This window comes from Batrachochytrium dendrobatidis, assembly GCF_000203795.2.
Source record: "Batrachochytrium dendrobatidis JAM81 unplaced genomic scaffold BATDEscaffold_9, whole genome shotgun sequence".
Classification (NCBI taxonomy): domain Eukaryota; kingdom Fungi; phylum Chytridiomycota; class Chytridiomycetes; order Rhizophydiales; genus Batrachochytrium; species Batrachochytrium dendrobatidis.
In genome coordinates, this window is record NW_006281107.1 from 311,376 (window position 1) to 338,675 (window position 27,300).

The 27,300-nt window shown below is 38.0% G+C and overlaps 8 protein-coding genes across 8 annotated transcripts; 2 read left to right on the forward strand and 6 right to left on the reverse strand.

Annotated features, from left to right (window-relative positions):
• Positions 1-207: 207 nt before the first annotated feature.
• On the forward strand, positions 208-798 carry BATDEDRAFT_90277 (uncharacterized protein; the record flags this gene model as incomplete). The annotated part of the gene is made up of 1 exon (XM_006680408.1): positions 208-798. One exon carries the CDS (start codon positions 208-210, stop codon positions 796-798), a length of 591 nt encoding a protein of 196 aa, XP_006680471.1.
• Positions 799-1,347: 549 nt separating this feature from the next.
• BATDEDRAFT_90278 (uncharacterized protein) lies at positions 1,348-3,307 on the forward strand (the record flags this gene model as incomplete). The annotated part of the gene is made up of 9 exons (XM_006680409.1): positions 1,348-1,470; positions 1,603-1,729; positions 1,821-2,103; positions 2,180-2,217; positions 2,321-2,416; positions 2,516-2,591; positions 2,669-2,746; positions 2,824-3,124; positions 3,227-3,307. The coding sequence occupies 9 exons, from the start codon at positions 1,348-1,350 to the stop codon at positions 3,305-3,307; spliced, it is 1,203 nt and encodes a 400-aa protein (XP_006680472.1).
• Positions 3,308-3,402: 95 nt separating this feature from the next.
• Positions 3,403-5,740, reverse strand: BATDEDRAFT_90201 (uncharacterized protein; the record flags this gene model as incomplete). The annotated part of the gene is made up of 4 exons (XM_006680480.1): positions 3,403-4,995; positions 5,082-5,260; positions 5,365-5,506; positions 5,639-5,740. The coding sequence occupies 4 exons, from the start codon at positions 5,738-5,740 to the stop codon at positions 3,403-3,405; spliced, it is 2,016 nt and encodes a 671-aa protein (XP_006680543.1).
• A 315-nt stretch (positions 5,741-6,055) lies between these two features.
• Positions 6,056-8,899, reverse strand: BATDEDRAFT_35498 (glutamate--cysteine ligase; the record flags this gene model as incomplete). Its single annotated transcript, XM_006680333.1, has 8 exons — positions 6,056-6,614; positions 6,704-7,319; positions 7,386-7,818; positions 7,886-8,065; positions 8,148-8,217; positions 8,290-8,342; positions 8,403-8,518; positions 8,750-8,899. The coding sequence occupies 8 exons, from the start codon at positions 8,897-8,899 to the stop codon at positions 6,073-6,075; spliced, it is 2,160 nt and encodes a 719-aa protein (XP_006680396.1). The 3' UTR covers positions 6,056-6,072.
• Positions 8,900-10,612: 1,713 nt separating this feature from the next.
• BATDEDRAFT_12840 (uncharacterized protein) lies at positions 10,613-11,946 on the reverse strand (the record flags this gene model as incomplete). Its single annotated transcript, XM_006680201.1, has 6 exons — positions 10,613-10,810; positions 10,891-11,010; positions 11,088-11,202; positions 11,306-11,466; positions 11,536-11,716; positions 11,870-11,946. 6 exons carry the CDS (start codon positions 11,944-11,946, stop codon positions 10,613-10,615), a joined length of 852 nt encoding a protein of 283 aa, XP_006680264.1.
• A 661-nt stretch (positions 11,947-12,607) lies between these two features.
• On the reverse strand, positions 12,608-17,863 carry BATDEDRAFT_90199 (uncharacterized protein; the record flags this gene model as incomplete). The annotated part of the gene is made up of 6 exons (XM_006680481.1): positions 12,608-15,268; positions 15,368-16,057; positions 16,136-16,551; positions 16,652-16,982; positions 17,089-17,515; positions 17,586-17,863. The coding sequence occupies 6 exons, from the start codon at positions 17,861-17,863 to the stop codon at positions 12,608-12,610; spliced, it is 4,803 nt and encodes a 1,600-aa protein (XP_006680544.1).
• A 364-nt stretch (positions 17,864-18,227) lies between these two features.
• On the reverse strand, positions 18,228-24,655 carry BATDEDRAFT_89996 (uncharacterized protein; the record flags this gene model as incomplete). The annotated part of the gene is made up of 21 exons (XM_006680482.1): positions 18,228-18,561; positions 18,651-19,822; positions 19,894-19,977; positions 20,102-20,395; positions 20,493-20,646; positions 20,721-20,944; positions 21,024-21,162; positions 21,236-21,441; positions 21,534-21,660; positions 21,756-22,226; positions 22,347-22,463; positions 22,572-22,635; positions 22,706-22,803; positions 22,868-23,010; positions 23,115-23,238; positions 23,462-23,533; positions 23,655-23,804; positions 23,895-24,063; positions 24,182-24,250; positions 24,368-24,453; positions 24,587-24,655. The coding sequence occupies 21 exons, from the start codon at positions 24,653-24,655 to the stop codon at positions 18,247-18,249; spliced, it is 4,347 nt and encodes a 1,448-aa protein (XP_006680545.1). The 3' UTR covers positions 18,228-18,246.
• Positions 24,656-25,360: 705 nt separating this feature from the next.
• BATDEDRAFT_37164 (uncharacterized protein) lies at positions 25,361-26,302 on the reverse strand. The gene has a single exon (XM_006680373.1). The coding sequence runs from the start codon at positions 26,174-26,176 to the stop codon at positions 25,517-25,519; it is 660 nt and encodes a 219-aa protein (XP_006680436.1). The 5' UTR covers positions 26,177-26,302; the 3' UTR covers positions 25,361-25,516.
• Positions 26,303-27,300: the final 998 nt, after the last annotated feature.

Consider the following 27,300-nt stretch of genomic DNA (forward strand, 5'->3'; position numbering starts at 1 on the left):
GTGTACAAAACTAGGGGCGGAGATGTGGAAATCATTTCTTTTTTTTCAGCCTATGTATACACCAATGTAGCTTATTTCAAATTTGCTGAAACGTCCTCGCCTTTGTTTTATTACCTATTGCAAGCCGAGGTAATATTAGGAAATATCATCTGGGTTGGAGGCGCTCTCCTGGCAATGATTTTTTGGGCAATCTCGAAATACAAATCTATGCGAAATGGATTATCAGGTGGAAACAAAGTGAGGCAGACACGTCTTGGTGAAGTCAAGGTGTTTACATGTATGGGCATTGAAGAGTATGCTCGAGACTCTGTTACAACCATGAACGCAGAAATTGATCAAGCTATATCAAATAGAACCACTGGGTGGACTGATTCATCGAGATGCTTATGTGGATGTTGCAATCCATTTAGGCTTGTAAGACAAGGTATTGGATATATTGCTACAATGCTTCGATCAATGTTGCTTCAACGGATGTATGCCAAGTATCCACTTTTTCGACCAGGTTCTGCTGAATGTAAGATCTGTCACTCTGGCTATGCAGATAATGACACGGTTTGCCAACTAGATTGCGAGCATTGCTACCACGAAGTATGCTTTCAAGAGTTGGTAAATGGAACTGGTACGTGTCTAGTATGTGCAGCTGAAAGCAGTTGTGCAAGTACTCCGCTTTCTGTGGATTCTTCTACACAGCTGCTATTGAACAACAACTCAAGCAATGATTTCAATCATGACATTACCCCTACCGAGTCTCACCATGTAGATATTCCAGCAGATGTACCTTTACCTTCTAATAAATAACCATGTTCAATACTTTTACATTTTCAAGTTTTAAATAGGGTTTACTATACTGTTTTGATTTTGCTTGAATGCATTCCAACGCTACTCAATGCGACCCATCTTGCTAAAAACTAAATCAAATCATTGAATATTGCTTGATTTATACAAGTAGTTGTAAATTACGCTTATTGCTGTTCAAGTCGAATTCTGATATACTAACGGAATACTCGAGTTTGAGATGACATGAAAACGCGGTTTGACATTTTGTCAATAAACTAGTTTCAATCCATACTTGTGCTATAAAATCTGATATGTCAAATACTGAAAAGCCTTGTGTAGAACGGGTTAAACGGGTTGGGGACTATCGACTAGGTGATACGTAATCCTTTTTTTTCAGATACTGCAAATATCAAAAGTGCATCTACAATGTTTACTAATCTTGACTCTTGTAATCATTTATCTACCATGTAGGACATACGCTGGGAAAAGGAGCGTTTGGAAGGTGCCATACTATGACTTGTATGCTATATTTAATTTAAAATTCATTGTGGGAATATCACACTGATAGCAATGTCCCTCTTACGTAGAGTTATGGTTGGAACTAAAATTGGGTCGGATACATCTGTTGCAATCAAAATCCTCAGACGTGAAGATGTCATTCGTGCTCAAATGACTAGTCATGTGCGAAATGAAGTAAGATCTTGGCCTTGAATACGTTGACTTGATCAAATCAGCCTGTTTATGTAGAATAGCGTTGCATATTTTATCGAGTTTGAAGCTTACAGGCTAAATATTAATTTGACAATAATTGGTTTGGGAAGATAGATTATGGTAATGAAACGACTTGGACAACACTCAAATGTGGTTCAAATGCATGATGTCATGGCAACCTCTAGTCACATCTACATTGTCATGGATCTAGTTGTAGGCGGTGAAGTTCTCTACCATTTAGGTGATTCCAAATCGTATTTTCAAAATCAGCAAACCAAATACAAATTCACTACATGTTGTTGATGTTTTAATTTCATATTATGATTGTACAGTTTCACAAGGCTCATTTAGCGATTGTCAATCAAGTTTTTACTTTCGTCAGCTTATTGCTGGTATCTCTTTTTGTCACGATAACCGTATCTGCCATAGGGATATCAAGCCAGAAAATATGTTGCTGACAGATACTGGCGTACTCAAAATCACAGATTTTGGATTAGCGGCTGTTGTTGGCGATCGTGCCATGCTAACCGATGTTGCTGGGACTCCGGCATATTTTTCACCAGAAATGATTGTAACGAATCAAATTGAATACCTTGCTTTTTCTGCCGATATCTGGTACATTTTTGCATCATCAAAATATTGGTAAACCAAACAATATCAATTACCAACTTTAGTCAATCATTTTGTTTAGGGCATGTGGGGTTGTCCTTTATCTGTTTTTAACAGGCAGTAAGTGATTCAAACCAATTGATTTTACCTTTAAGCCATGATGCAACACTTGAAAGTTGGCTGTTTTTTGTCATGACACAATCATTGATACTTTTAAAAATAGAACACCCGTTTGCGACCAATACTACTAAACAAATGAACGAGCTGATCATTCGCACAGAATACAAGATTCCTCCAAGCATGTCATTGCCTGCACGAGGTATACATTGGCAGTCCTTGTTTAAAATAGTCTGACTTGATAAAATTTTGATATTGAAATGTCTAATATTGCACCTTTTTAACCTTGTGCTAAATGCAGAACTGTTACAAACCATTCTGGTACGTGATCCTAAACGAAGAGCAAAAATATCCACAATACAGAAACACATGTGGTTGTAAGTTTTTGAAAACTACATGAGATGGTGTATTCATGTTGTCAAACGCAAACTGATACCTTTTGTTACGTATAAAGAAACATGCCGATTGATAAAACGTGGCATAGTGGGCAGCATGCAATTGACAATGGAGATCAGGAAGGTGGAAATCCCAAGTAAGTCTAACCTATCATTTTCATTAACCATTGCTGTCAATACATGTGTGATATAACTGCTAATTTGTATAATCTAGAGCCAATATATTTGAACTTCTTGCAGCGTCAGGAGCATTTGATATATCTCTCGTTCTTAATGTGGAAAAGCAAGTTTTGCCATATACGCTATGCACAAAGTTTTTTTCAGCTGCGTGTTTTGAAACCATTATAAAGTCGCTCACAAGAGTATTGTATAAAATGCCAGTCACGTTTCATATATATGAAAAAAGGCATATGGTGAGTGTCATGGCCCCAGTCGAAAACGGCATGGTTGTATTAATGATTCGTGTATACCAAACCGAAAGAGGAATCTCGCTAGTGGATTTCAAAAACTACAAAGTAAGTTGAATGACTATTTTGCAAATGATAAAATACTGCATTGAATTTATTCTGCACATCAACGTGTTTTAATACCATTAAATTGGATTGAATTGGGTTTAGGGGGATTATAAAGAGTTTTATCGGATTTATCGACAAGCCTTTGAGCAGTTGACGGATATAATCATGTTTGGAAATGAATAGTAGCCCATATCAATGATTATAGTAGAGTTTCAGTAAACATGACAAACCACATTTCGTTAAAAGTAGATGAGTTATCAATAAATGATTCAAACAATTCACATCCACACAGTTCTTTGAAGATCTTGGAGCGCCTTGAACATTTCCTTTTTTGTTTGCTGATCAGTCAATGCCTGCTGGTTTGCAGCGTTTAGTTTGGTAGTCATATTTTGCAACTCGCTATTCATTGATGCAAGCTGGTCAGACAAATGACGCTTTTCAATTTTTTCAGATCTGATTTCTAATCCCATTGAATCCACCATTTCTTGCAACTCGAGCAGCTGTGCTTCATTTCGAGCCTGAATCTGACAAACAGTTTGTACACTCAACTCCTCATTGGCTTGTGCCTCGGACAAGCTATGCGTTAATTGCGCAATATGCTTTTCCAAATTTGTCTTTTCAAGAGTAAGATGATCCAGTCGAGTTTGAAGATCATTGATGTGAATTTCCAGCTTGGTAATAGATTGCTCTTGTTCGTGTTTTTGAATCTCCAAAGAGTCAAATGTTGACTGAAGTTGCCCCACTTGAGAGTGTGCATGCTCTAGCTGCTCCTCAAGATAGTGTTGATTAGTCATGTCTTTGGTTACAGCAAATTCGTCTGTTTTTTTAACATCAGAATGAACATCAGAGTTGAAGATAAGCTCATCAGTTTGTTCACCTTTATCCGACATATTCTGCTGTGATACTTGCTCTTTTGTAAGCAAAGTAATTGTTTCTTGCAATTTTGAAACAATAGATGAATGCTCATCACGATTTTCATCAATCTGCGACTGCAGTTGCTGGCAAACTTGATCAAGTTCTGAAATTTTAGCTTTATATTCGTCCATTTTGACTTTTTCATTAGCACGAGCCACCAACAGTGCTGACTCGACTATTGCAAGTTTGCGTTGTAATTCTTCGTTGAGAGATTTTTTCCATGCAATGATATTGGCTGAATGCGATTCTTGTTTAGTAGTGAGATTTTGCAAGTTGGCCATGGCAGTATCTCGCTCAACAGTGACTTGTTTCAACTGCAATTGAGACACTTCAGAAACAGATCTGACATTTGCTTCGTTGCGAATCTGGTTCAAATGTTGAGGATCCATTCCGCATTGAAGATATTGTGTTTTGAGTGTTTCTGCTTCGTAGTGAACTTGAATGTATTGCTGGCGAGTAGAGTAATAGTTTGTTTCAGAAATTTTCAATCGTTCTGCCAAGCTAGATTTTTCCTGGCGACATTGGGCAAGACTGATATTTAAATCCATCACCATATCAGACGATGATTTGCTTAATGCCGAAAGTGATTCTCTAAGTGATGTGACTTCCTTGACAAGACTGGCATGGCTTGATGAAGAGTCGACTGGATCTGATGTCAGGGTTTTAATCAGTCCAGTACTGAGCTGGGCGGTTTTTAATTGCAAATTCAAGGCTTGAATTTCGGCATCTTTGGCTTGAATGGTTTTTTGAAGAGATCCAATCATGGCTATTGAAGAAGAGTGATGATGTGCAGTTTGCATAAACGAAAAGGTGGGAGAGGCAGATTGCACCATTGTTAAATCCGATGCAACACCATTAGTTTTTGCTGACATTGATCGGCTAATCGAGTTATTGCAAACAGTATTGGGCACGATTGGGATATCGATGGCATTTTCCGACTTGAAACTCGTATCTGGCTGTAAAAATAATAAGCAAATGGAATGACATTAGTTTCCTTGAATGCTTACTATATATCCAAATTAAAACACAATCAAATCTATACATGAGTAAGATCCATGGTTGGAATATCAAAAGAGTTGTCGGATTGTGTACTGCTTTGAAACGCAAGCGTTTCTCGAATAGCTTGAATTTCTGCCTGACACAAGACTCTTGATGCGATTCGAAAACGAGACACAAGTTTTACAAGTTCACCACTAATCAATTCTATACGACGATAGGCGACTAAAACAGTGCATTTCAGAATAAAAAACAACAATAGATTTAGACGACCGATTGACAATTTTGTAATCAACCAAATCGGAGGTTGAGCATCTCAGCCATTTTACATTGAATCTCGTTTTCCGCTTTTTGACGGGATGCCTTGTCGGAGTGAATCTTTGCCATGACTTCAGCAGAGCTTTTCAGCATCAATTCAACACTGAGTTTTTGCTCATACTCTTTTACCATATCACTAAGATATTTTTCATCCTATTGCAAGACATAGTAGTATCAAGTTAGCCAATATTATATTTAACAAAATAAACAGATTCAACTGCAGGATTGATGGAGGCTTGCCTTGCGGAGTGTTTTGATATTAGGTTTTTCCAGATCAGATCTCACTTGAACTCTAGCTCGATGATTATTATCTAATAATTTAAATGAAGCAGAAAGTCTGTTTGACTCTGTCTGGCTCATTGATAGTCGATGTTCTGGCCCGATCATGATATTAAATACTCGAGATTTTCATGTCAACTTGTTGCGGAAACCCGATTTTGGGCACCACTTCACGTGATGATAGTTGCTCATTTACGCCAATCTCCAACGCCTTGAACGGTTACACAGTAAATCTGAGTAGAATCGTAACTGTTTTGAAGTGCTTTTAGTATTTTACAATTTAATAGTCAAGACATGCTTTCATGTAATGTTTGATATTCTGTGAATTTTAAACAACACTCGTGTCATTAGTGCATAGATTACATTTAGCAACAGCAGGCATGAGAATGGAAAAATACATCATGTTTACAATAGTCTCATCTTGATTGCAACACAAGACTTTATTTTTTTCGAATAAGATCATCAGCAAACAGAGTTTGAACCGCTCGGCACAAGTCGTATGTCATGGATTCACTCACGACCGAATCGTGCTTGTAATCAGTGTGTTTCGTAACAAAGTCTCTGGTCCATGCAGCTGCAGTCATACGTTCACCCGAAGCCTTTTGAGAAATGACAGACAAGTACTGTTTCAGTCGGAGTCGTGTCGTATCTGACATTTCAGTTTCGTTGTCAAGATATCCACCAATAAGAGGTAAAAGGCCTGGAAAAACGCCGTTACCATTCATGATACAGTTGATACCCATTTTGCGAAATTCGCTTTTAGAAGAGCCGTTTGATTCATGAGTTGTATTAGGTGTCGCACCAGCAGTAACCGATGGAATATGAATTCCATTGGGAGTTAGACATGGACTCGTACCATTGCTGTCATCACTGCAGCTGCTGGCATTGGACGCATTTAGTGAATTGACAGATACACTGGGTGTAACGTTGAATGGGTGGGGAAGAAAAGATCGACACGAGCTGGGCGGGTCAGTCGAGTTTGCTGTTGAATATAAATCAATAATACAGTTGCATAGATGATGTTAGTCGTGAGCTTTTGACAGTCCAACAAACAGGTCGAATAGATTTCACCAAAAATATCACGACGAAACCAGAACGTTTCGTTTAATACTGCGTCACGTTTCTGTGCAGTTTGCATATTCTCGTCTACCTTGCTTAAAGGAATGTAGAAATTAAGATTATATGCCAGAATAGTGCGTGTTAGCAATACTACAAAAATGGAGAATACAGCGTTTTCATGGTCAGTCAGTTGGATCTCCATGCTGCGAAACTCCACTCGCCAGCCCATGTTGGGTGCAGAGGGTGGAGGTGGTTTAAACCGCATCGATTGCCAGTTGGTAGATTGGATGTTTTCAAAATGGTCCGAACTAGTTTGATCGTCCTGATCAAGAAGTTCACGAAACACTACAAGTGGGTCTCTAATGAACAGATGAGCATAGTGTTTGGCAAGCAGATCGTCTACGCCTGCATCCACCAACTTGGCATAGACTTCCATATCCATAGCTACATCAAGATCATTGTATTCATCCTTGTAAAAGCCAGAACCGGGAGGAGGAGCAGAAAGATCCAGAGGTTCAGATTCGACTTTATTACAGCATCCACCAGAGTAATTGGGACCAGGAGAAAGGTATCGCGATACTGAATCGTATCGTGACTTGCTAATCTTGAATTTGCTATTCTTGAGTGGCTATAAAAGTCATCAAGATTATGTTAGAAATGATGCTGTTTTGATTGAGTAAAAGTAAAGATTTACCATTTTCCCCCGCTCCTCCAATGTGCGATCATCCACGGATCCAGAAATGACATTCCATCGGCAATCCACATCAGCTAGCATACCACGATAAATAGGTGCGGCAGCAGTAAGAGCAAGCATGATAGGAGCCACCACAGACAGTTGGTCATATAATCGACGGGCCTCTTCAACAGAACACGCCTGAAAGGTCACTTGCAGACAGCTACAGCCCATACCAAAGCACATGCTGTCCATGTAAATGTGGTCTTCTTTGGCATCAGGGGTGTAGTCAGGCAATGAGGCGGGAATGGGTTGATGTTGACTGGCAAGATACTCTTTTAGGACACGAGGAACGGGTTCTCTGAATGGAGATGGAGTGTTGGTGTCTTTGAAGATGGGCAGATTGATTGCAACTTTTGACCCACGACGCTTTCGAATATTAGCAGTCAATGTTCTAGGTTATTTTGAATAGAGATTAGAAATTAAAGTTTGTTGATAGAAAGCATTACAAGATAACATACGGAAAGCGAGCATGCTGTGTGATGGCCTGTTGAGGGATAAATAAACTCATACTGGCACCTTGACCAGGAGTAGGATCGAAGCTGGGCTCGATGAACTTGTCGGTACAACCCAAACGCGGAAAATTGGTGAATGTAAATAGCGACTGATTGCTTTTAAGCAAAGAATTGCCGAGTGCTCGTCTGTTCAACAAAAACTAAAAGCTAAGCGCCAAAACCACAGTAAGAATAGAATTTAAAGTGACGAATACATGGATTGAAATACCTCTTGCGCATGTTTTCCTCGACTGTTAGAAGATCATCCACAGTCGAGCCATAAGGAACGCCAGGTGTGCCTAATATGACTCGTTAAAATGAGTAAAAAATTCGATATTTCGTCATCTCAACGCACAACGATTGGACAATACCTTCAAGCATGTATCGACCATATTCAGGCTTCCAAGAACTATCTGGAACACCACTTTATCCAAAAATAAAAATTAGTCGAGTTGATGAGAGTTGAAACACAACCCATACATACCCAGCTGCAAGAGTATCATTTTCCATCTGAGAAAGCGTATCCAGAGCCACAGAAGCATCAAGGGCGAGACGAGCAGTGCGAGCATCCTTGTTGAGCTCCACTACCACATATTCAATCTAATAAAAATGTTAGAACAGTCAGTTCTGTATAGGCACAGAATTGTTCGATTCAACCATTCAAAATAAAAATAAGTTTGGGCTCGATGAGCATGAGAATGAAATAGAATTCAAAGACAACATGCTTACTAATCGACTAGAAAACAGAGTTTACTAATCAACCAGAACACAGCATTCATAGTAATATTATCGATAGAATAAACAGGAATGATTTTGAAGAGTATGGTTTACCTCGTCACCCCAAAGCAGATGATCCTTGCGACGAGATTTGACTCTATTCCAGATATTAAGGAATTGAGCGATGCCATGAGTACGAACATGGTCAGCATGAGGATGTAAATCTTCCCAACTCAGCGGAGTACCCAAAGATAAAAGTCCCATTTTTAATAATAATATTAACAAACTGGATTTAAATCGTATTGACGTAAAATAGGGTCTAGCAAGAATCGAAATTTAAAAATTGCTTTGAAGTCGATTGGCAATAGATAATCTTGGCGTGTATCGCGGGCTTGTTAAAGTATTGAACTGTGATTTTATATCATCGATTCATTTGTTATCACAAGACTTTTTATATTTAATCGTATAAACTATTTAGTAATAACGAGCAGTAACTTCATATCAGTCTGCTATAGTCATATCTTGACTGTTATGCAAACCTTTCTCAAAAACTATAAATCCATTCGGATAATGCGAATATAAATTAATTTGCATTGCCATTTGGATTGCCATTTGGATTCACTTCCAAATCATCAACTATTGCTAGCAACAGTTGCTAATGACACTGGCATGACTGTACTGTTGTTTGCTGACAAGGCTTCGCTTGGTCGTCTTGATGCTGGCCCTTCATCACTCTGTGCATTCGCTGCTTGTGCTTGCATTCCTCGTAATACTGGCAGTCGCTTGTATTCAAATCGTGCATGCAATCCATGCAGCTCATGCTCTGCACTCTGATCCACTGCCTGTAACAACTCTTTCAGTTGATCAGGTGTGTATTCCTCAAGAAGACGCGCTACCGCTTCAAGATCTGGCATAAAGACTGTCGGTCTGCGTACTCGGCTTGCACCTACATTTACATCCAGTCGCTTGCGTCCTGCTCCTGCTCCTGCTCCTGACTGATGCGCTGTGGCAGATGTACTACCCTAGAATTGATTTCGTGCGTTTGTATTGATCAGCTAATATATAAGCAACACAAAACTCATATCAAAAACTATCAATCGTTTACCCCCTGACTTGCAATCCCTCCTTTGGTATCTGAAGCAAGTGTACTCCATTCTGGTATAGCTTCAGAGATTGTCTCTGCTTTTGTCGACCAAGGTTTAAACCCAATTTGGTTCACCATGGATTGTCGTAGTGTTGCATGATTTGAGCTGACAAACTGCCGCCGATCATCTCCTCGTCCATCTACATCATTATTCAAAGTATGTCCTCCATCACTACTTCCTGGTCCAAATTGTCCATCATGTACATTTTTCTGACTAGATTTCGACTCTGTTCCTGTAGGTGATAAAGGTGATACGGGTGATGCCGGGGATGAGTAATTTTCCAAATTATTGCTGGTTTTAGCAAAAGTTTGAAGTTTGCTTTGTCGGATAGTATCAAAGCTGTGTTTTTTACGAGTGTATTGTGACCCTTGTGCTGCTTTCATAAACCCAGGTTTTACTGTGTCATCTCCTCCCACATCTCCAGCTTCCGATTCTCCTCGAATTTCAAGATCAGCAAATGAGCTCTAAACAGTCATGCAACATAAAATAAATCTTTAAAACGTATTGTGAATCTAGCAAAAATATAAATATTTAAACCTATCGTACCTGAACATCCGCTGTGAAACACTCATCATCGTCACCTGCCTCATCGTCGTCTTCACCCTCCTTATCCTAAACAAAGTCAATGTTTCAGTCAAGCTGCATAAATCTTGCAAAGTTTAAAACATGACCCACTAAAGAGTGTAGATTCCAAGCATAATAAAGTCAAACTATATAGCTTACACTTGGGTTAACATCCAATCGACCTTTTTCTATCTCCACTAGCATCTTGGCTACGGTTTCGCGAAACACACTTTTATCTTTGGCATTCTTGATGAATGGATCCTAGATATCAAGTAGAGTGAGATTCAAAAACTGGATATTTAAACAAACTCATCAGAGCACTACTCACCTCCAACAGCTCTTTGGCAGAGGGTCGCTGTGCTGGATTCTTTGTCAAACACCTAGCAATAAATTTACGAAATCCTTCAGAAAAATCGTTTTCGGCTTCAAGCTTGGGTGGGGGTTTGGATGGAATCATAAAAATTGCCTGTGAAATTAAAATGAATTAACACCATTCAAGATAAACTAATTGTATTATAAATCAATACACATTAATAAATGACATACTCTCATTGGATGTAGATTGTAGTATGGAGGTCTCCCTTCTGCCATTTCTATACATGTAATTCCCAATGACCAAATATCAGCATTGGTGCCATATCCGTCTTCTTGAATGACCTCGGGTGCCTAGTATTTAAAAGATAAATAAGCTAATGGTTGATAACAGCAATGTTGTTTTGCAAAAACACACATTAATGGCTTACCATCCAAAACGGTGTTCCAATCACAGTTACTCGCTTAGACGCAGCATCAGTTAGCTGGCCTGTTACTCCAAAATCAGCAAGTTTAGCCTCGCCATGCTCATTTAAAAGGATATTTCTGTGTATAAAAATCAACCCAAAATCCAAAATCCCAAGTCAATGGAATGCTTTTTCAAACTCTCAACAGCGGTTATAGATTATATTGGCTCAAGAGCACTTACCCAGCCTTGATATCCCGATGAATTTTTCGAATCTCGTGCAAATAGCACAAACCACGAAGTACATATTGACAAATCACAGCAATCATGTCTTCTTCCAAACACATATCACAAAGCCGCATTACGTCGGATACAGATCCAGCAGCACAAAACTCCATAACAATCTAAACCAAAATGCCCAGATTTAGCAACACATTGTAAATCTTGTTTACACCATGTAAATTTAAACCTACCCACAGCTCATCCTCGAGAAAGTAACTGCCATAATACTGCACAACATAGTCGGACGCAAATGTCGTCATAGTATGAATCTCTTTGATATTTTGTTCTAAATCATTCTCGATTGGGATTTTTTTGATTGCACATGCCTGTCCTGTGCGGTTGTATATAGCTTTATGAACAGACCCATACGAGCTGAGTTTCAAATAAAATGAATTAATTTATGCCGAGTTGGGATGTGACGATAGAATGACAGGAAATATAACGAAACCCTTGATCAATACTGAGTAGCGAATGAACTAGTAGATATCTGCAGCAACAATTCAAGAGCGACAGAATGAAGCATACCCTTCTCCGACCTTTCTGGTAATAGTAAACACATCCAATGGGTCACTATCCAGCTCCTGCTCCGTCAATTCAATCATAAGTCGGATTATTCTGGCAAGTCTTGTCAAGCCAACTTTCTTTAAACTGTCTAATATCCTGAGGATCTGTTTTCAAGCAAGTTTACTTTTGGCTTTCAAATGTCAGTAAAAACCAGTCTTTTTCGCTGTTTTCACACAAAACACTTTAAACGTTGGATTTTATTTCATTTTAATCAACACGCTCGTCTTTCTCTTACATTCTGGTTTAAAACCCCAATCTTGTCTAGTCACTTTATGCAATTCTTTTATTTCCACATTTTGTATCAATTCAATCAGTCATTGAATGATAATTATAAAATATAAAATAATTAAACCATTTTGGAAAAAAAGTCCGACTTTAGCTCAGTTGGTAGCAGCAACAGACTGTAGTATAACAACTATCTGTGGGTCCTCGGTTCGACTCCGAGAAGTCGGATTTTTGATTCACTAAATTTTGTTGCTCTGTTTTACAGCCGTATTCACATGAAATGAAATATTTTTGTAATGATTGTCTTGGAATAAACCATCTCAGAAATGTAAACACTCGCTCTGTATTTTTGTCCAGTAAAATTGACACCAATCAAACATGACTGTTTATCATAGTATTTCATTATACTTGAATAATCTACATCAACTTATAAAACCAATTTTATAACCAAATTCAGAATATATTTCAAAATATTTATGTTTTTCCAGTGTATTTGTATGACGTTTCCCATCCCTTGACAAACTCTTTGAAAATAAACGGAGCAGCCGATCGATCAGAATTACCAAAAGAATAGGATAATGAGCTCATTGAGGCCAAAACAGTGTTTCTCCCATTATCCGTGCAAAGATCCAACAAGGCATAAATACCCTCGAGTAGCTCCTGTTTGATACCCATTGCTAGTGGTCGTGCAGATGTTTGGATCAAAACAATATGCGAGATAGCAAATGGTGCATATTTACTAAATGGTCGTACTAGCTTGCTTTGTTGTGAAAAAAGTGTTTCGGCCATTTTCTTGGATTTGTATTTTTTGTTGGATGATGAATATCCTTGCGATTTCTGAGTCATGGACACCAAAAGTCGAGATAGATTCTTGGCACACGATACTGGAAGCGGTGTATTTCCAGAAAATAGTCTATACGGTTCCATAGCTAACCCTGAACCATCCAAAGCCACTTCAAATATGTTTGGACGCGATTCCGATACACCATTTGAAGGTTGATCTTGATCCAATCCACGTTGCTTTCCTCTGACACCACTAAGTGCAATGGCCGGGGTTTCTCGAAACGTATCAAACAGTGCACATATGCAAGCAACCAGCTGAGGCGCTAAAAGAATCACATTCTCTCTGCAATGATGCAACAATGAGCTTAAAAGACCATATATATGATCGAATGCGTCCACAGCCCATTGGGCTTGCTTATTACCCAATAGCATCTCAGTATTGCTCCCAGCAGCCCGAACAATGCTAAATACTAGCGAAACATTACCAAGACTGTGTTCTATTTGATGATGGATGACAATAGTTTGAGCTAAATCTAGTACAGAAAGTAAACTATTTGAACATGTTGCTGTTTCGGCAAGCTTAATGCACATGGTCAGGATATCTGCTGCTTTACTCCGTATCAGATGACGCACAACACTTTGAGTGTGTGCTTGAACTGTCGATCCAAAAAGAATTTTAAAGGATTTCAACAAACCAACAAGATGCTTGCCTTTTAAAGATGATGACGACCATGACGCTGAAAAAACTAGTGCTGAAAGACTATCCAAATGTTGATTGAAAACATGTTCAAAATAGGTCGAGCTGCAAACTTGTGTATAGTATGTTGAAAGCGACATCTTCATAATGTTTGTAAATTGTGGATTTTCAAGTAGTCGCCATGCATCAGACAGCCATTGTGAGAATCGAACAGAAAATTCAACCTGAATAGTTGTAGTCAATGTAGTCGTGTCGTTTACCCATACCAACACTATTGAAGTCAAGATAGCACGCAGCGCATCAAATTCATCTCCAGAATCAAGTTCACTCAAAATGTTTACAATATGAGAAATAAGCTTTTCAAAGCGCTTGTCAGAGCTAGTTTGGAAAAATTGACAAAGTTCTTTTGTAATAGCACTCATTTGATCTGGGAATGCATTTATATGGTCTAGTGAGCTACTCATAACCTCTTGGTAGAGGCGGTCAACCAGTCCGTCAAATTGAGGTCGCAGACCCGTAGCAATCGTCAAGCCTTTTTGTGAATTGAAATGTGCAGTCCATTTGTTTAAACCATCCACAGCACATGCAGCATACATCACTGGAATATTAGATTGACAAAGAGCAGTACAAAGCTGTCGCAGGTATTCAGTATAATCAACTCCAGACTTTGATTTGGAATAATCTTGAAGATCAAGGTGCGTCTCCAGTAGTTTATAAAACACAAGACGCACTGTTTTTCCAGTATCTATGGATGCTGCGCGAGTAAATTCCGCAAAATCAGGACAGCGAGTAGAGCACAAGTCATATGATATCTGCAGCTGTATCAATGCTGTCATAACGTCAGGGTTTAGCAGTGGCAGTAATCGACCTTCTCTGCTCTTCATGAATCTTATACTAACGTGTCGAGACGATCGCCCCCATTTGAGATAGGATTCTGGATCAACATACGCAGCATCTGTTCCTCCCACAATCATATCCAAAGCAAAGCAAATGGCAACAATTATATCTTGCTCTAAAAGAGAAAAATAGGTTGTTGGAAATTTCAACAAGACATCCAACAAAAGCGAAGCCTGGTTTAAAGATTCGGGCACAACAATATGCCTTTTGGATCTATCATCAGGAGAATCAAGAGGTCCCACTAGCTCCATGACAGATATGACCATTGGGTTTACAAGGGATGAGGTTTGAGCGTTCAAAATATTTTTTGCAATCTCTAGTCCTTTTTTAATATACTTTCCCTTTTTAAATGCATCGTGAATGCAATTAAAAATGCACTTGAAGAGTGATTGTGTGACTTGATCACGCACAGAAGCGATTTCAAAAAAGGAAGCGTGATGCAACAGCTCTGCCGAAAGCTGGCCTGCACACGGCTTGGTATTTTTTAGCAGTATATAAAGTGGTTGGCTTTTTACTGATAAAAACAGTGCATCTACTATACGACAAACGTATTCTGTATGCGCTACATTGCAAATTGGAAACAGGTTGCTCAAAATTGCTTGCCACGTTATAATGTTTTTTGAAAACATGGATAGCTCGCCAGTATCTGAAAAAATCGTATCTATCAACTTGTGTATGATTTTACGGCATCCTTCTTCTTTGGAAGGCGCTGCAGAAATGCCGACTGTTCGACAAATATGTGCGCATACTAATACTGCCTAGAACCAAAATATAAACAGTTTAGTTGGTTCAAATTAAAAATTAAAAATACCCCACAACAGTGTTATAAATGAATAAAAACAATCGACATCAATTACCATTCGTTCCTGCAAATCGTTACTAACAGAAATCAACCTAATGGATTGTTTTTGAATCTTAGATATAGATTTATCCGACACATGCGTTTCCCAGTATGCATGTGAGCTGTTAATCAATACATGGTGTAGCTTTAATGCAGGGCAAAGGTAATGATCAGCAAATTCAGACAGATTGCCATTAGAATAATGCTTTGAAGCATTCATGGCCGGTAAAATAAAATCGTTGAAACATCCGCTATGTAAGGCTAGAATAGAGTCTTGGGAAGCATTGGCAGCAGAAGTATGTTTAATACAAATGCAAATCAAATCCGTCACAAGTCCAGCATCTAAAATAGGCAAAGTAGACTGAAATCCCAACGCTGTTTTTTGTCTTTTGGTTTTTGGCTCGGTAGTGTTATCTGTGGATAAAAGTGTGGCTATATTATAATGTTGAATCAATTCAGCATAGAGGTGTCTGAGAATAGTTGTAAACTGAGCGAAAAGCAAGCTCGATACTGCCTTGCCGAATGCAGTCAAAAATCGAGAGTCTAACAAACTGGACTCTCGAGAATGCTTATTTTTGGCAACAGTTTGTAATCGAAATGCAGTCAACACACTGCTTAGTAGACTATCAAGCTCTCTGGATTTGACAAACATGTTTAAAATCAAAACTGCAAACTCAACAGCGCTATCTAAACATGAATCGGCCGGCTAGTATTCAGGATAACACGGTAAGAATGTGTGTTTAAAAATAGCGCATATACCAATGTATACAACCAGACTACTTACAAAAAGAACAAACTGCCAAATTTCAGAGATATGATCCGCAACAATAGAAAAATCCAATTGAATCAACTGTGCCCAAGAAGAAAAAACTGGGGAAAACAACTCAGATTGGTATGGCAAAGTCTGCGCAAACTTTAAGAGCGAGTCAAAAATATCAACCAAAAATGCACGTTGATTTTTAGATTCGACATCTCCAGTTGGTCGAAATGCATCGTTTTTTAGTAAAATACCCGACAATCTGCTCAGCAAATTCAGATCTTGCTTGGATAGGAGTGCAGTGGCCAGCTGTTTGTTTGAACTCAGCAAATCATAAAATTGCTCAAACAGACTAAATATAACAACAGATCGTAGTGCGAGTTTTTCGTGCTCAATAAATGATACGCAAAAACATTGGAATAAATTGGGAATTTCTTCAATAGCTATTGTGGTTTACCAAAAATAAAATCAATCAGTAAATGAAATTCAATACGTTTTTTTCAAAATCAATAAAGATACACATTTCAAACGCAAGCGTTGTACCTGCTCTGCGATCTAAATTGTTCGAGTGCATCATAGCTTCAATCGAGCCCAGTAAAGCATGAGAGTACGATCTGACTATTTCTTTTTCAACTAAGCTGGTATCAGATTGAGCATCTTTGGAATTAGTTCTACGTTTATGGCAGTCTATGAGCATTTGACCAAGCTCGGGGATGTGATCTTTGTGAAATATGATCGATTGAAATTGGCGAGTGCACCAAGAATCAAAACGAGTCTTGTATGCACTTGAAATAATGGACTCTGGTGCTTGAGAAAGTTTAAAATGAAGACTGATTTGAATCTGCAAAACTTTTTGTACAGTAGACATGAAAATCTATACCAATGTAAAGCATTAATCATCAATAATATTTTCCTAATAAAAACGATACTATATCAAACGGAACTAACTCCTTGTATATAAATCCAAATTAATATCCAACCTTTTTTTGATTAGCAGTGAGGGCTTGCTCCGTTTGTGTTTTTTCAAGAATGTCGAATGAAAAATCACATAAAGACTGAGAAATTGGAGTCGATGCATTCGCTCGAGTCAACAAAGTTTGCAAAACATCAATACTCAGTTGAGATAATTGATCCACTGAAATCGCAGCAATGTCTGCGAGAGATGTCGTTGCAAGTCTAAACACTTGATTTGCAACGGAAATAATCAAATCTGGTTGAACTGTAGCAGAAATCTGATGAGCTGAAAGGCTTACAAGAGCACTAAAAAGTGGAGAAAGAGGAACTTTAAGCTGTAAAAAAAGAGACTGTTTTAAAGCCAAGTCCTGCTTTTTCTGAACATCAATATGCTTTAATATGTCGAGGAAAAAAGTCCATCCATCCAGCGACAAATATGGCAAAACTTGGTCACTAGATAAAAATACAAAGAATTAGTTTTGCAAGTTTTTAGAGTGCAAATGCAAATGCAAAATATAAATACCTTGTCTTGGACAGATTGGCTGATTCGTTTACTGCATCAGCATTGCTTACAATGGATTTAACCAACAGAGACGATATCCAGTCAAGAAGCAGTTCAGTTTTTCCAGGCAAAAATACTTTATGAGAATGCCACAAAGAAATAGCCAATTTCAGACGTTGCGAAAATGGAATAGAGTTATTACGCAAAGCTTGAGTGATGCTCTGCAAAGACGAATCGACAGAAACGATCGCATCTATAAAAACTGTCGAGGTACTCGTCGCATCTGTTTGAGCTTTCATTGTTGCCGAAATTTCAAATTAAAATTGCAAAAGAAAAACTCGATTTGGGCATCGACACACCCTCAGGTAATTAGATTGATTTTGTTGATAAAATTCTATTCAAGAAATGCTTTTGTATTCTTGCAGTCATTATTTTGAATTAAAAAACAGTTGAATTTTCACTCTTTTGACATGGTTGTACAATCACAAAACTCGTTGAATTCAAATATTGTATTCGACTGTTTTTAACCGTACAAACTCGTGTTGTGTCCTGAATCCATACGTTTGTGATTTGGTGCGAATTATCATTCCACGATACTGTCATCCTTGAACGTCTCATTTTACATAAACACGGCTATAGATACTCGTTAAAAACAGTTTATTTAAACTCCAATTTCATTTATTCATCCATCAATTGAAAGTCGTCCTATAACCGGCAATTCTGTCACTTTTGACGCCATTTCTGAACCTTCATTCAATTTGCGTGCAGCAGGTTTAGTGGTTAAAGCGTTTGGATCTATTCCGTCCTCAATATCGTTGCTTTTTCCATAGAGATATGACTTTGGATCGTCCACAGAAAAAATCGACTCGGGATCTATCCTTTCATTACACATGGGACATTGACCAGTTTTTTGCACAAGATCTTTAAAGTGATGAGTAATTGCAGGAAACAGACATTTGGAACATACACTCCAACTATCCAAAACCATGTGAAATCCCTATATTGTTAAAAAAGCGTGATTAGTATGTCACAGTATGGTAATCAGTTGAACATTCATGTAAATGCCCAAGTCAATGAACCGCTTACAGTTGCAATACAGTAGGGTAGTCGACTTTTACATTCGCTACAATCCAAACACGATTCAGCAACAGGACTTGAACAAAATGGACATGGAGTGGTTGGTTCAATCTCTGAATCATTTTTTTCTGGACGTCGAACAATCTGCTCAATCTTGCGTTTAAACTTTGCATCTATTTTTTGTCGATACTCGGGCCTCATCAGCATTGAAGCGTACTCAAATGCGTCTTTTTTGAATCCTGCACGATGGCACTCAACAACAGTTGATGTCAGAATTGGAACGATATGCAATGGAAACTTGCTGATGTTGTTGGAAACCCTCATAAGCATCCTTGCTCCTTTGGCATGATCGTCAATCTTGACTAGTGTTTTTACAAGTATGTAGCTATGTAAAAGCATAAGCATTCTGTCCAGCTCAGCAGGTACCTTGGCTTTGGTGGATTTAAGCTGTCTGTAGTTATCAAAAAGTAAATCATGAGCTGCTCGATAGTTTCCTAAAACCTGCTCCTCACGAGCAATAATAATCGCGGTGCGAGCAGCTTCCTTGAATTGATTGAGTGACATGTACAGTTTAAATATATATTTGGCATCTTTGGGTATTCCATCTGTTTCTCCCATTAAAAAATCTATCAACTCATGTGTGAGAGCATCATTTTTGGCATACCCAACCGTTTCAATCGCCAGATGAATACTGCTGGTGTTTGAAGTATTGCTGTGAAATCCAATCTCATTTAATGTGGTGGTATCCGACGTAGCCAAAACCGGGCATTGCAAAAACATTCTGAGTGCTTCAGCATACCTAGAAGCGTGTAGAAAAAACTTTCCTGCTTGTAAATACATGAGTCGAGTTTGAAAGTAAGTAGCAATATTTAATAGCATGTCATTGCTGGCTTGCTCCTCAACCATATCAGCAAAGTGTTCGACCAAATTTTGACTTTTGGAAATCTCGAACGCTTCCTTGAGCATTCCAGCCAAGATGTAAAACTCAATAGTCGACTTGTAATCCTGCAAGCTCTGAAATGCCTTTGTCATCATTTTAGCAGACTCTCGCGACTTTGTTTTTCTCACTAAATTAGCTGCACCTTGGACATCGTTGAGGTTTTCTAAAAGAACACGCGCCAAGTTATCGTAATCCTTGGCACGTTCGTATGCATTGGCAGCCTCAAGATGTTGTCCTTCAACTAATAGATTCAAAAATTTAAACGTAAAAAGTAAGCATATGCATATTGTATAATATTTAGTCAACGCATACCTTCTTTAGCTTGTGCATATTGGATAAATATTCTTGGATTGTTTAGCTTGTCAATCAATCGCGAAACCTTATTCCAGTTTTTGACTATTGCAAGCATGTAAAGACAAGTATTCAATTTTATCAGAAAAATAGTTGAAAGCATGACTTGAATTTAGTGCATTGTAGTGGCACTTGATCTGTCAAAGCACTCATACTATAATATACTTACGTTTGATCCATAGCTCAGCTGCACGCTCAAGCATACCACCCCGCTCAAATATCACTGCAGCCTCCACATACTGTTTTATAGATTCCAGGATATTAGCACAATCAGACAAAACCCGACTGTCAGATATTGATTCTAAAAGTGACATTCCACGGGAAATATCTCCTGTTCGGAATGCCATGCGAGTAAGCCCAACTTGGCAAACATGTTTGTGTTCCTGCAACTCCTCTTCAAAATCAAATTGAATATTGAATGAGTTTGCCAAATCATACATTGCAAGTGCTTCTGCCGGACTACCTATATTTAATTGCACACAGTATAGTTGAACGAGAAAGATTGTATCAATTTAAAAATGCACAATCATTTGTATAAACCCATATTAATATTGCTTTACCATCTATTTCAAGTTGCATAGCATATTCTCTTGCAATGATAGGAACTTCCTCTGGCCACATACGATTTGCAAGTGTGAGTGCTTGATCCCATTCAAGCAGGTCACGACGAAGATAAAGAGCTTCTTTTGGATTTGAACTAATCAAAAAATATTGCTACGCCAATTTGAAAAATAAAATATTAGTAAATATAAACCATTTATGAACCATCTCAAAATGTAGTGCCTCACCTGAGCCAAGTTAAAATCACCAAAAATGACGGCAATATGACCTTGTAGTTCCGTCAATTCTTCAACTGCCTCGATACGTAAAAGGTTCATCATCATTCCTGCATCTCCCAGCATTTGTCTGTAGACTCTTTTTGCAGTTGGAACATCTATGGAGTGAAGCGCTGCTTCTGCCAACATTGCCCATGCCTGACGCGACGATACTTTGGGAAACAGTTTCCAAATACCTATTGTCTGCAGCAAGTTAATATACTACTAAAATTTCAATTCAATAAACAATCAAAAGCAAACAACAGTGATACTTGCATTGCATTCTACCAACTAGGTAGAGGAGACAGAGTGCACGACCCTGTTCAACCTCGGTTTGAAATAAACGTAAAAACTCATCTGGGCTAACGCTTTCATGTGTTGCCAGCACAGTGGATTCCAATTTTCCACCAGGTGTCTTGTATAATTCCAAACACGCAATTCAGTACTACTTTAATAAAACGTTATACATTATCAAGCTGGCGAATTACCTGGCATACTAAAGTTCCATCCAAAAAAAGAGCAGGTTTTAGTCCATATGGCAAATGAGTAGTTGACGAGTGCAATCCACGACATTGTGGGCCCTTCATAGTTGCAGTGGTATAAGTGAACGTTGTGATGGTTGTGTCATCCCAAGTTACAAAAATGTTACGGTTTGAAAATGGAGTCGTTTCCCACAAAATCCCTCGTGTTTCAGCTAAAAGCATGTTCATAATGCAATGACACTTTTTAAATTACTAATTTGCAATGATTTTTGATATACTTATTTCAAAAGCTGATAATACTGACCAGTAAATCCCGGAATTTCAAACGGAGCTTCAAGAATAGGACTCATAATATACGCCTTGTTTGTTGCATCAATAAATATTAGCTTGGTACTGAGTCCAGGTTTAGGGTATATTGCTTTGATTTCTGCCTATGTATACAATCACAATCATTTCAAACAACTACTGACTCAGTATCACAAATCAATCAAAAACTGATTCCAATCTTGATCATCTTTAAACTTACTGAATGCTGAAACTCGTTCACTAGTAAAATATTATTCAAGTCGTAATGGCAAATCAACCCATTGGATGTAGCATAGATGAAAAAATCGTCTGTCAGTGCGACACAAGTAATGATTGGTCTTTGAGCTAGTTTGTCTTGTGCTGATTTGACTTCGGGAAATATAAGCGATTGTCCAATTGGTGTACATGAATCATCAACACCAAAAAAGGAAGCTTCAAGCGGATGCAAATGTAACTCGCCATTGGTGAGCAGTACAGCAGCAAAGTCTTGATTCATGACAATTGTATCTGAAACCTTTTCAGGATATTCTTTTTCAACCATTTCACCGGTAAAAGTAAGCGGCTGTTTGGTTTGACCCAGTAGTGATGTGGTTGAATTATACTCCATCCCTGGTTTAATTCCATCACATTGTCGTTGAAATGGTGAAGCCATGGTATAGTATTTGACTTTTGATCCCACGCCAACTGCAAGCTAAATCAATATTACATTATGAATCACGTCAATATTAAAATACAAAACGTAATACTTGATTTGAAATTGTGACTTTCACTAGCTGTAACCAAAGTTGATTCTGGTGCTATTTCAACTTACGTGTTTTGGACCAAGTGATATGCATGATGGCTCCGTGCCAATATCGCATTTAACATACACGGGAGGTGTCACACTATAATCTGCAACCACAACATCTGACAAACTTGACAGGTATGCCTAACAGTGATCAACAAACAAGTAGTTTAGTCACTACATAAATAAGCAACATATAAACATATTTGTTACAGTTTGAGTTGGCATATTGATTAAACTAGACTATATTACCACTCGATTAAACCAGGTATGACCAAGTAAAGGGAGTTTCGACAAGTACGTATAAAGCGAGCCACTATATTGACAACAAAATAAACAAACTATACTCGATTGTATTCTAGGGTTGGTGTGTTTCAAAAACATACTCTTTTGTACTGACGGTCAAAAACTGTCCATCATCGCTAAAATGAAGCCTGTTCATTGATCCTCGCTCATTTTCAAGAGTAATCAACAAACTTACGTCCTAAAAAATTGACTATTATTTACATGATATAAATTCGTGGTAAAACATTGTCACCATAATGTACCTGTAAATTTGAAAGGTCGTGAATTTTGATCACATTGTCACCACATGTAGCAGCTATATTAAGTATATTAGACACGGCTATATCACCCAGTGAGTCTTTATAACTTTTAGATTGAAATAATTCTTTTCCAAGCTGATGCGAGCCTATCATTTAAATATATTGTTTAAAACAACATGGTTAACGTGATTCAACATATCTGATCTATACTTGACAATATTTAACCTAAAAGATGTGTCAATCAACTTACTTGTGGATACACTCACCAAATAACCCAAAGTAAATCCAACTAGGATTTGATTGTCCTTGAACCATCTGTATGCAGCAATAGCACCATACTTTAAAGAGAACGCAAGCTCAAGAGGCTGAGTAGGCTTGAGCGAATCAAAAATCAATATGCTGTTGTTATTGATTGTCATGGACAGTACGTGACTGACTGACTTTGTTTCCAGTGATTTCATTGTTGACCACTGATTCGCGGTTTCAAGTTGATGTGCAAATGTTTGATTAGTTTTTCAAAAATAGTTCATGTTGAAGCAAATTTCAAAACTCCTTGTGCTAAAAATGTATCAGATAATATGCATAATCATCTAGTACCTGAAAAAAGTTGGCTTCGCCCTTTAATCCCATTTGAAATAGCGTGTCCCCTTCACGGTTGGATATCGAAAACTATATTTATAGATTTAGCAAGACATAATGTTTAAATCTTTGATTAGTTTGAAATTAACCTCAAAGGTCAATAAAATTACATTTTTGAACATGGTGCAAACCATTTATGATTAAAGCTTACCGATTTGTCTGCGGATGCACATGCAAGCTCACCAGTAGGAGACCAAGCCATTGCTGTAATAGCCTTGTTGTGTTTTCCTACAACAGGAGTTCGTTTGTCGGATTTACGGTCTAGTAGAAATAAACTACCTTTAGACGATGCAATCGCCATCTAAACAATCGAATACTTTAGACTTGCACTTTGTTTCAAGAGATGGATTTTAAACATGATGGTAGAAATATTTAACCAAATGTTATTTACCATTTCTCCATCGTGTGACCATGCCATGGTTTCCAAATTCTTCATGCCTGTATCCACCATAGTTACATTTTTTGTTCCACTTGCATCCCATAGAATCAATGGCATATTTTTGCTTTGTAAAATAGCAAGACAAGTGCCTTGCGGAGACCATTTTATTTCAAGACAGTCGCTTTAAGTTGTATTTAAACCAAAAGTAGGAATATGATTAGAAATTTGTACAAAATGGACAATACAAACAGCTGAATATATAAAATATTCGCTCGTGGGCGTAATGAATTTAAAATTACCTGTTGAGACTTATTGAATCAACAAGAGCACCTTTTCGGTCTGTGATACGAACTACAGATGCAAGTGTCCTATAGAATAATTTATAGAGTTTGGATAAGCTCGACACTTTAGTATATGTTTTTATCTATGAGTAGCTCATCACACTAATACATGAATGACTACATTTGCGCAAGTTATAAACATACGGTACAGAAGCTAGATACTGGGATGACCCTCGTTGCCATTCAAAGAGCGTTGGACCACCCCCAGTTGAACGAATATTAAAAATACGCTATATAAATTCAACAGCATCACCAGAAATGCACAATGGGTTGTTAGCAGCACTTTTAACACATTGGATAGTTGAACTAAAACCATGAGTGCAATGGAGCTGAACAGTTGTCAGACGCGACGGTTGCTATCACCTTCATTTGAAATTCTTTGTGCAAGGTGAAGATAAAAATGGAGATAAATGAGAAATTGTTAGCAATCATTACTTTTGGTGGTAGTATTTTGCAAATATCGGTATATTGTTCATTTGAACAACATGAGCATATAGTGTTTTTTGTACTACAGCAACAATCTGACCTGTTGACACGACCGGTATGTTGATCCACTTGATTAAATATAGAACAGTGTCACTCATTTAGTCAAATAATGGTTGCTCACTGAGTTTGGTTTTGCTCTGACATGTGTTTTACATATATAGTTTGTAAATTAACCTAAAACAATCATGCAATTTTACGAATGGGTAATTTATGTTTTTCAAAAGGCTAAAACAACAGCCTGTTTGATGCCATCTGAATGGTTTCAAAATATGGTGAGATTGAGTCGCAGTTTTCATTCTTTTCAACTATATTCACGTAGAATATAACACTGAATAAGGATACCAAAATACGTAATAGACAGCAAGTTCTCATGATAATTCACACCACATTTACTGAACATTAAAGCAATCCAACTCAATATTTGAATTACAATTGATGAATCTAGTGATTGTACAATGCATGGTTGTACCAAAAGAGGATAGTTTCAATTGGAAGCTATAGTTTAAGCACCATGTGATGGATGTTGTCTATTCAAGTTAATCTGTAGTAGAAAGGCGCAACGAATATCTCATTTTCTATTTCAAAGCAAAATATTGCATAATGAAGCGTTCTATTTTACATGAATGTGGCTGTAATACTGCAATGGTAAATATGACTGACAAGTATTCTTAAAGTATTTATTGATAGTACCTTTAAATGAGAGGTTTTGTTTTATGTAACAGTGAAAGATATGAGCGATAAAACAGGATGTGAGTGATTGTTTAGAATCTACAAATCAAAAATACGAATTAACTTTAGATAAGTCGTCTAGACAGTGATTCGGATGCAGTCATCCTGTGATCCACGCTGTGCGACTGGCATAATGACAGGATGGAATGATGCGGATGTGGCCATTGTGCAAATGCGATAGTCACCCGTGGCATTTAATGTTTTAGGAGGGACAGTAACTGTGTACGAACCGTCTGGCGAAGGGTTGGTAAGAGATACAAAGAAGGAAAAGTTGCGAGAATCTGGAGCAGAAATGCCAGTAAGCTGTTGAATCACAAGATTGACAAGTCCTTCAATAAAGCCAGAATCTTTTCCAATAGTTTGCGGAGCCAGCAAGAATTCAGTGTCAGGGTTTAATGCAAAGCCAGTATCAAGATTTTGTACGATAAAAGTAACACTAAGTTCAACACTAGGATCAACTCGAGCACCATCATCGGGAGCGGTGATGATTGTCGAAACCATTTTGTCGTTTGAAGGAATCAGTCCTTGAACAGTTGATGAGCAGCCCTGACCAGATGAAAACTGAGCCCCTTTGCTTGGTGCAGCATTTGCAAACTGTTTGCAATAATCGGATGGAGAGGGAGGGGTAATAGAGCCAGGAACATCAACTGGACGTGACTGTGCAGTGACGAGAGAGAGAGCCGATGCGATGGTCAAGACAACCAAGGCAGTAGATGGAGTAATATTTGAAAAAAGCATAAGGCTGGTAGATGAATAGGTCAGAAAGAGTAGACTGATATATGCAGTATTAAACAATAGAGTTGTATCAAGCGGATATGTTCAGTAAGATACTGATGGTGTACAGAGTATTGAGTGATAAGTGCAAGGAATAAACCGGACAAGTGGAATTGAAAACCTGAAATGAAAAGCGTAGCGGGGAAAGCATTGGCATTTTATGAACCACATTTTAGCGGCGTCGAAAAAAACTTGGACACGCTCTGCATAAGTGAAACAGAATCTTGGCGTGGGTGCTCACAAAGCCTTTTAATTAGCAATGCTAATCCACCACCCAACAACCTCTTTTTAATAAAAAAAGTAATAATCCATCGCTACAGTCCATCATCAAGGTCTAACTCTGGCTCATTCATCAGACTGTCTGTCAAGTCCTGTCCAAAATATCACAATCTGAGTCTGCCAGCCACTGTTGAGCTAATCTGGTCTGGTCACATGACTCAAGTGGCGTTTGTTATGCTCAAAGCTATCTGGCTCCAGTACGTGTCAAATCTGTTGAGCTGCGGTCAATAATGACGTATGCTACTGTTGAATAACAAACAAATCCAAATCTAATACAAATAGATTCAAGCAATTTTCTTGACCTGCAGCATAAATACCTCATTGCATAGTAAAAGTAGTGTTGCTGTTCCATCACCACCATTCTGGTGGATCTTGAAATAAAGACTCGTTACACCTTAAAGCTTGGTCTTTGTTACAATAGATAAACTTAATACTGAATGTATGCCAACAGTCTAAAGTCCTTGTCTTGTTTATATTTCTCTAGGTTTGAATCCAAATACTTGCAACCAGCATATTTCATATGATTAAAATCATTGCCTTTGTAGCCCAAATACGCCATCAAATAGTCAATGTGATGAATGATTAGAACCCCTGCAATACAAAGTATTAGAGGCTCAATGACCAGATTGATACTTGGGCTCCCTCTCAATTTTAGCTCTAAATGGTAATCGTGTATCCGTGAAAAGAATATCTAAAATGAAACTTATGCGGCGAGAAATAAGGCTAAAAATGCCGACAAAGATTTGAATGATTAAATTATTATCCACCAACTGCTGCTTGTTGAGTCAGGTATCGTTTGGTTTAGATTG